The sequence below is a fragment of the Peromyscus maniculatus genome, chromosome 1 (genome assembly GCF_049852395.1).
Source record: "Peromyscus maniculatus bairdii isolate BWxNUB_F1_BW_parent chromosome 1, HU_Pman_BW_mat_3.1, whole genome shotgun sequence".
Lineage (NCBI taxonomy): Eukaryota > Metazoa > Chordata > Mammalia > Rodentia > Cricetidae > Peromyscus > Peromyscus maniculatus.
In genome coordinates this window covers 14,055,675-14,065,112 of record NC_134852.1, presented here as the reverse complement: position 1 = coordinate 14,065,112, position 9,438 = coordinate 14,055,675, and the positions used below count along the sequence as shown (strand labels likewise).

Here is a 9,438-nt window from a genome sequence, read left to right as displayed (position 1 = left end):
TCTGCTTGCACATATGAAGGTTTTAAATTTTTTAACATTAATTTTTATTTAGCACACAAAATAATGAGTTTCATCATGACCTTTGCATATCTGTGTATCATTGTTCTTAGCTACTATCCAGCCAATCACCTCCTCTTGTCCCTGGGGTATGATTTTTTTAAACTTTATTTTATTTTTCTTCCTTCTTTTAACTATTTGCATGGGCTCTCTCTTTTTTTTTTTTTTAATTACCAACCCTGAGAACAGAAACATGGATCTGCATGTTTTAAAATCTGAGCTAAAAGTTACTTTGGAACTGGCTGGATGAGACATGTTTTTTTGCTTTTTTTCCCCTTCTTTTTTATTAATAAGAAATTTTCTATTCATTTTACATACCAACCACAGATCCCCTCTCTTCCCTCCTCCCTCCCCCACAGCCTTCCCCCCAACTCACCCCCCACCCCATTTCCCACCTCCTCCAAGGCAAGGCATTGTATGATATTTTGTTTGTGTGCTGACAAAGTTTGCCTGGAGGTCAGAGCAGCAGAGCTAAGCCACTTAGAGACTTCTTCCCTCTATGAAATCTCAGACCAAATGGGGTGGATCCTGTCTCTAGGAATCCTCAGACTGACTGGGGCTGAGATCCCGTCTCCATCTGCCTTATTCTCCCGTCTCCCTAGTGCTGGGATCAAAGGTGTGAGCCTCCATGGCCCAACACTGTTTCTTTTTTAGACTGGTTCAATCTTGTTAGCCCATGTGAGCCTTGAACTCCCGATCTTCCTGCTTTCTCCTCCCAAGTGCTAGGATTAAAGGTATGTGCCACCACTGCCTGGCCTCTATGGTTAACTAGTGGCTAGCTCCGCCCTCTGAGCTCCAGGCAAGCTTTGTTTGTCAGAACACAAACAAAATAGCGTATAACATGTCCTCCATCGGTTTTCCAACTGCTCAATTTTCTCCCCTCCAAGAATCTTTCTACTTTAACACCATATATGTATTTGTTTTTCCCATGAAGCTCTGGATGGCCTTGAATTCACAGCAATCCTCCTGTTCCAGTCTCCACAGTGCTGCGATTATCGGCACGTACCACCATTGTCTGGTTTCATATATGTCTTTAGTCCACACGGGAGAGGAAATGTGTGCTCTCTGTGGAGTGTTTATGTTTCCATTACCTTCTCCGGTTACATCCTCCTCTGCAACAGTCCCCTTCCTTCTCCTGTCATGGCGTCTGCAGCTATGTGTACCTCTGTCATCTGTCTATCTCCCCACCTGTTTGTCCATCGGCATCTCTACATCCATCACCTACCACCCATGATCTATCATCTGTGCACCTATCATCTATCTGTCACCTCTATCAACCCAACTGTTATTTATCTACCAATTTTCTATAATCTCTTGTCTGACATCTTTATCTAGTATTCATCTATCAACTATCTATTGAGTATATATATATCGTCTATTACCTACCTTCCATCAATCAATCATATTTATCTACATAGTGCCTACTTACCCGTCACTTATTTATTTACCATCAATCTATCATTTATTTATCTACTTATTACCTACCCATTAGCTATATATCTACCTACCTACTTCTCTATTTACTAATCCTGTATATCTGTCATCTCTATTTCTATCATTTATTATTTATCTACCATCTATCTAGAGCTATTTATCAACTACTACCTTTTTTATTATCTATGTATATCATCCATATCTAGCTGTCTTTCTATCCATTATATGAACGGCCTATCACATATAATCTATCTGTCTAGATTCTGTATATGATAGAAAATGTGGTTATTTGTGTTCCTGAGTCAGATTTCTTTCACATAGCATTTAGAACGTTTCTGACTTTCAGCTGAGTGGTTAGAAGCAGCAGCTGAAGCCTGGCTAATGCCTAAAGGCTGAGCCTCAGAGGGGAACTAATGCTTTCCTTAACTAAGGAGGAATAGGTGTAGGGAGGTGGTGTGAAAGCTAGCCTTTCTCAAGCCTCTGCTTCCTGCTCTTTGCCTCACTCCCGGCCTGATCTTTCTTCCTTCCTTCCTTCCTTCCTTCCTTCCTTCCTTCCTTCCTTCCTTCCTTCCTTCCTTCCTTCCTTCCTTCCTTCCCTCCTTCCCTCCCTCCCTCCCTCCCTCCCTCCCTCCCTCCCTCCCTCCCTCCCTCCCTCCCTCCCTCCCTCCCTCCCTCCCTCCCTCCCTCCCTCCCTCCCTCCCTCCCTCTCTCTCTCTCTCTCTCTCTCTCTCTCTCTCTCTCTGACAGGGTTTCTCTGTGTAGCTCTGCGCCTTTCCTGGAACTCTCTCTGTAGACCAGGCTGGCCTCCAACTCACAGAGATCCGCCTGGCTCTGCCTCCCGAGTGCTAGGATTAAGGGCGTGTGCCCCCACCACCCGGCCGATTTGATTTTTCTTAACACATGTGCCAGTGGTTAACCTCTGAGCATGAGAGAAGACGGCCTCTTCTGGTTCTTTAGGGGTTTGCCAGCTCTGGCCAGTCTGTTGGTGCCCAGGCTCTCAGAACTGGGATTTAGGACATGATGCCAGAAACTGGGATATATGGGGAGGTCATTGGTGAGAACTCTCCAGTTCTGAGCTAGCTCTTAGGCCTATGTTTTATATTTTCAATAGGGGCCAGCTGGGGTGGGTAAACTCCCTGTCATTCGAACAAAAAAGTTGAGACAATGAGAAAGATTTGAACACTCACCCCTGAAACGGATCAGACTTCTAGGCTCCTTCTAGCAAAACACATCTTCCCCAAAGCAGATAGAACAAACCTTTCTTGGCTTCTCCCCAACCCCTTATAGGCTCTGGGTGTCCAAGCCGATGGCATCCTCCCTTCCCATTGGCTGGGGCAGGCTCCACATCCTCTTCCACGTAGCACCGATTGGTGAGCACTTAGCATATCACACCCCCCCAAACCCGCCCCCGCCAAGTTAACTGTCTTCAAGGCTTGCTCTTACAGGTGCGTCCAATGTGAGGCAGGACTTCTCCCCAACCACCTACGCAGGGGAGCTCCTTGGAGAACTTCATCTACCCCAGATGCACTACTTATCCTTGCAGCCATCTCGCGCTATTCTCAAGGTGTTCTTCCTTGCTCATTTGTCCTCTGCCTTTACACAAAGTATAGCTGTATTGAGTGGAAGGAGGGCCTCACAGTTCCCAGGGCTGGCGAGATGGATCCGTGGGTGAGGGCACTTGCTACCAAACCTGATGACCTGAGTTCGATCCCTGAACGAGAACACCGACTCCAGGCTGCTGTCCTTTGATGTCCCACCACACGAACACGGAGGCACGCAGCGCCCCCTCCAAATAAATAGGACACAAAACATAATTATATGCAAATAGATTGCACTTTGTAATACTCTTGTTTTTTTTTTTTTTTTCCTAACCTTTTCTGATATACTGTTTAAATATAAGGATCAGTTGGGTGGGTGTAGATAAACGTGGTAGTCATTTGGAGAAACGTGCCTCCCCTCCCAGGAAGTTCACAAGGTGATTGACATTAAGGGTCAAAGAGGAAATATTTTATAAATCATGTAGTTTTCAGATTCTCCCACCCCCAAATTGAAAGAGATGTTAGGGTGGGTAACTCAAACTGGCTTCAAAAGTCCCTGAAACTGACCAGATTCATGAGGCCCCTCCCCAGCAAAGAGTAAACAGTAAAGACTGTGGGCCCCCCAAGCTTCAGAGGTCACACCAGCCCCGCCCCCCCAGAGGCTTCAGAGGTCACACCAGCCCCGCCCCCCAGAAGCTTCAGAGGTCACACCAGCCCCACCCCCAGAAGCTTCAGAGGTCACACCAACCCCACCCCCAGAAGCTTCAGAGGTCACACCAACCCCACCCCCAGAAGCTTCAGAGGTCACACCAGCTCCGCCCCCCCAGAAGCTTCAGAGGTCACACCAGCCCCACCCCCAGAAGCTTCAGAGGTCACACCAGCCCCACCCCCAGAAGCTTCAGAGGTCACACCAGCCCTGCCCCTCCTGCGGCTTCAGAGGTCACACCAGCCCCACCCCCAGAAGCTTCAGAGGTCACACCAGCCCCACCCCCAGAAGCTTCAGAGATCACACCAGCCCCGCCCCCCAGAGGCTTCAGAGGTCACATCAGCCCCGCCCCTCCTGCGGCTTCAGAGATCACACCAGCCCTGCCCCCCAGAAGCTTCAGAGGTCACACTAGCAGTTTTAAGTACAGACCAGAAGGACTGCCTAGAAGAAATGACGACCATCTGGCCGCCCGGAAGGGACACTCTCCAACCTGCTGAGCTGCCTGCAGGCTGTGCAGTGTGCTCCGGGGTCTCAGCTTTTGTGAGCAGTCACCGTGCTGGGGGGGTGGGGTGGGCTTCAGTGAAGCTGCAGACTTTGAGTCATCTCTGCTCCTGGTAGGTAACCGCAGTAAAACTCACTGGGTCACCAATGTTGGACTCGAGGGGCACAGACATGGTTCTATCGTTGGTTCCCTATCTGGGGTGAACAGAACTTGTTCATGTCTCTCTAGGAATAGTGTCCCTCACTTTGCCACTAAACTTGATGTCTTTTTTTTTTTTTTGAATAGCTTGAAGTACAATTTGTTCTGCCCACATCGTCTTGATGTTTGCCCTTCCACTGGAGTGTGGTAGCCTCACCAGTGGCCACACCTTTAAAATCGACTCGCTCCCTCAGTAGGTATTTTGCTTGAGTCAGGGTCTCACGTAGCCCAGGCTAGCCTTAAATTTCTTATGCAGTCAAGGATAACCTTGAACTCCTGAGCGGTGTGCCTCTACCTCCAGAGTACTGGGATCACGGATGTGTGATACCACACTTGGTCACACAAACATAGTTTTTGTACGTTTATTTTGGGTGTCTGTGTGTGGCCAGAGGACAACTTTTGGGAGTCAGTTTTTTCTGTCCATCCTGACAGTTTGTGGGATAGACCTGAGGTTATCCATCCTGGTGGCAAGAATACTTACCCAGTAAGTCATCTCACCAACCCCACACAAACATTTTAAAACATCACTAAAATGGCATTATGCGTGTATATATACTTCATATTTACTTTATAGCATATAGCTATAAACAGGTGTAGCTATATGCACACATGTATATACACATTTCAACATGTTTTTTTTTTTTCACTCAATCTGTGCTGATAAGCACAGGCAAGTAGCTACAGGGCCAGTCTAACAATATTGGCAACTTGAAGATGTGGAATCTTCTACATAGTGGAAAATAAAAACCCCTCAATATTTTAAGTCATTGCAAGACTTGGTTAAGTATATATGGATGATGCTGTAAGATCATCCACTTGCCTTATGACAGGGTTATTTAGGGAGATGGGAATAAGATAAGGTGTGATTTAAAAAGGCATTTGCCTTTATTTGTAGTGTTAGCTGGATGGATGAGTGATTTCTAGAAAAATGTGCTTTTCACATGCAAAAGACCCATGTAAGCTCAAATCAGACCACATGCTAGCACGCAGTAGATTTGGAGTTGGGCATGGAGCTCCACCCCGAGGGGAGTTGCTCTAACTCTTGGCTGCTGGAAGGGTCCGTGTTCTTTAAGAGTGCAGCCCCTGGCCATGCTCCAGTGAACCCAAGAATATCCAGGAACGCTTGGGTAACACTGACGGGAGAGCTGGGAGATGGCACAAAGTCGGGAGGAAAGAGAAGAGGGATGGATCTAGGAAGAGTCAGAGGAGGGAGGGTGAAAAGCATCAAAACACAGCGTATGAGATCCTCAAAGAATTGATACAACTCTACAAATGTGCCTTTTAAATGTCTTCATCCAGAAAGAGAAGAGGAAAAAGTCCTAATTGGATTCCGAGTAGGACTAACAGATCCATTCAGACCAGCCTTTCTCGGGCGCTCACAGCACGACAATCATCTAAGACAGACGAGAGGTCAGAGATGGCTCAGCAGCTGAGCTCACTACTGCTCGTGGTGGTTTGAAGGATAATGGCTCCCAAGGGCAGTGGCACTGCTCGAGTGTGGCCTTGTTGGAGAAGTGTCACTGTGGAGGCGGGCTTTGAGGTCTCATCTATGCTCAAGCCATGTCCAGTGAGACAGACCACTTCCTGTTGCCTGTACAAGATGTGGAACTCTTAGCTTCCTCTCTAGCACCATGTCTGCCTGCATGCCACCATGTCCCACCCTGATAATGGACTGAACCTCTGAACTGCGAGCCAACCACCTCAAATATTTTCTTTATAAGAGTTGCCGTGGTCATGGTGTCTCTTCACAGCAACAGAAACCCTAACTAAGACATTGCTCTTATAGAGGACATAAGTTCAGTTCCTAGCACTCATGCTGAACAGCTCATAACTGTCTGTAACTCCAGTTCCAAGGGATCTGATGCCTTCTTGTGGCCTTTGCAGGAACCCACACTCGTGTATACACAACCCACACATACACAAAAGCATACACAACTAAGAAAACATGCACATTAGGAAACTAGAATATGTAGATTAAATTCAGCTCTCAGCCTGTTTTTGTAAATTTTTTTTTATTGCAACACACACAAATATTTGTATAAAAGTAAAAAAAAACACTAAGTATGTATTAACATTTGAGACTAGAAGTCAGTAGATGTACAAAATGCCTACATTATTACTTAATGTAATATAAAACACAAAACAACAGTTTCCATGATCTGAGTACAGTGCCTGGTCTAGGCCCTCTGCTCAAGGTTTCTAATGCACAGCCAATTAAAATTCCTCCAACAACCCTCTGGGGTACCATTATTGCCTATATAACCATCACGGCTCTAGTAATCCACCAACGTGCGAATCATATTTTAAGAGACTGCCAAAGCATTTAAAGGTAAAACACTTTATATGGGGTGCTTAACGTTATCAATGTGGGGAAAATGTCATTATACGGTAGTAATTTTTAGCATGTAGGTCTTTGATTGTCCCGCAAACAAAAAGCCACATTTATCTTACGAAACGTCTGGATTGGGGGGGAGGGCGGGGGAGGCAAAGAAATCCTATCTCATTGGAATGTTAGTGATCTGTTCATTTTTGTATACAAGTGGGCCAAAAGAAGGACCCCACTCTTGGAGGTTGTTGGGGTCAGACTACACTCCTATTTCTTGCACTGGAACGTCCATTCTTGTTTTCTGCTCCAGCTTATATACTGCTTAGGATGGTCAAGTAGGGATTTTTCTCCTCCTCGGCAATCAGAAACTCCTGGGTTTCCTTATCATAGTCAGTGATTCGCAGCCTAGAAAGACATACAAACAGAAAGCCCGAATTAATTCACTCTTCAGCTTTATAAGCTTTCTTATTTATGTGTATGTGTGTGTCCCTGTATGAGTTTATGCGCACCACGTGTGTGCAGGTACCTGCAGAGGTCAGGAGAGGTCACTGGATCCTCCGGAACAAGGGTTACAGCAGCTGTGAGTTGCCATGGTGGGTGATGGGGACTGAAGGTGAGACCTCTCTGTAAGAGCAGCAAAAGCTCTGAACTGAAAAGCTATTTCTCCAGCTCCATCACGCTTCCTTTTCCCTCCATAAGTTTTGTTTGCCAAGGTCAAGTTCGGGAGACCCCGACGTTGCCTCCAAGTGGGGAGACATATCCACGCTGTCCTGATTCTTCCACTAAAAGCTGATTTGGGGACTGGAGAGGTGGCTCAGGGGTCAAGAGCACTGGCTGCTCTTGCAGAGGACCTGGGTTCAGTTCCCAGCATGGCAGCTCACAACCATCTGTAACTCCATTTCCAGGGGATCTGACACCATTTTCCAGGCTCCAAGGCTACTGCATGCATGTGGCACACAGATATACATTCAGGCAAAACATCCATACACATAAAAATAAAAAACACAAAGGAAAAAAATTTTAATTGACTTGTCGGTATTTGGGTGCGCGCGTGCATGCCTGCCAGAGGTCAATGTCAGGGGTCCTCAGTTATTTCCCACTGTATCTTTTTGAGACGGGGTCTCTCACTGAATTTGCCATTCATGAACTGGCTGGCAGCAAACTTTAGAAAGCCCCCCCCCCCATCCTTGTTCTTAGCACTATGGTTACAGACACATGAGACCACAATCAACTAAAAAGTTAATTGCTAGAATCTTAGATGGTCTTTTAATAAAAAATCCAGAGCCAGATATCAGGGTGAAAGCTGAAAGATCAGAGAAGCAGAACAGCCAGCCACTAGTTCTCACCTCTATGAAATCCTCAGCCTGAAGAGAGCGAGCTCCTGTCTTCTCACGCCTTATATACCTTTCTCTGCCCTGCCATATCACTTCCTGGGATTAAAGGCGTGTGTGCTTCCTAAGCAAAGGCATGAGATCTCAAGTGCTGGCATTAAGGGTGCGGGCCACCACTGCCTGACCTCCATGTTTAATAGATGGCTCTGTCCTCTGATCCTCATGCAGTTTATTAGGGCACACAATATATCACCGCAAGATCCAAACCCGGGTCCTCACACTTCTGCTGCATGCACGTTACCTGGCTGAACTTCCCTTCACATCTATTACTTTGGCCACTCCTGCGGTCTGAATTCTGCAACCCAACTGTAGTCTATTACAATTTGATGTTAACACCCACAACAGTGGGTGGTGTAGGAAGCAATGATCTCATGTGAGCCTTAGGGTTTTGGATAGGAGACATGGAAAAAGGGCTTGAGAGTTTTGTTTTTTCCTTCAAGCCCCAAACAATGCTTTCCAAGATCTATCGAGTGTCTGGTCTTAGCCCTCTGGCTAACTTTCTCATGCATGTGTATCCACACACATACAATCACAGTCACACACACACACACACACACACACACACACACACACACACACACACCCTGGTTCCAGCCTCCGTTTCAGTTCTGTATTAATTACTTTTCTATTATTGTAATAAAACGCCATGACCAAGGCAAGACTTACAGCGGGGAGGGTCAGTTTGGGCTTACAGTTCCAGAGGGATAAGAGTCCATCACCACTGTGGCAGGGAGGGGGGCAGCAGGCGCAGCCGGCTGACGCTGCCCTCGAGCCACGGGCACGAAGCAGAGAAAGCACACTAGGGATGGTAGGAAGCTTTGCCAGCTCAGAGCTCGGCCCAGTGACATACTTCCTCAAGCAAGGCCACACCTCCTACACCTACCCAAAGAGCACTCTCAACTGGGGACCACGTATTCGCACATCTGAGCCTACGGCAGACATTTTCGTTCAAAGCATCATCACATGTATATTTTTATGTTTCAAGTAGGTCCTTTGTAGGAAGGACCCATGTTCCTAGGGCATAGATTCACTGCAGCACAAGTCTCTCTGAGACTTTCCATGGTGCTGCAGGAGGGCAAGAAACAACAACAACAACAACAAGAGCAGCAGAACCTTGCCTGGTTCTGTAATATTTACCACCTTATCTGACATCTGTCTAGTTTTGAACTTCTCATGTCAAATAACGACTCCTACTTTGCAGATCAAAGCCTGCAACGGGGTACAGCATAAACATGGTGGCGCTGGAATCCAGCGCAGGGCTGGATGGCTCAGAAAATGACAGACAA

General features: G+C 46.6%; 1 protein-coding gene across 1 annotated transcript in view; it reads right to left on the bottom strand.

The window, feature by feature from the left end:
• Positions 1–6,430: 6,430 nt before the first annotated feature.
• The window catches only part of Nlrp4 (NLR family pyrin domain containing 4), a 32,292-nt gene continuing 29,284 nt past the window's right edge, over positions 6,431–9,438 (bottom strand). The window contains exon 11 of the mRNA XM_015987091.3: positions 6,431–7,166. Coding sequence (XP_015842577.1) covers positions 7,073–7,166 — 94 coding nt within the window. The 3' untranslated portion in view covers positions 6,431–7,072. The remainder of the gene's footprint in view (positions 7,167–9,438) is intronic.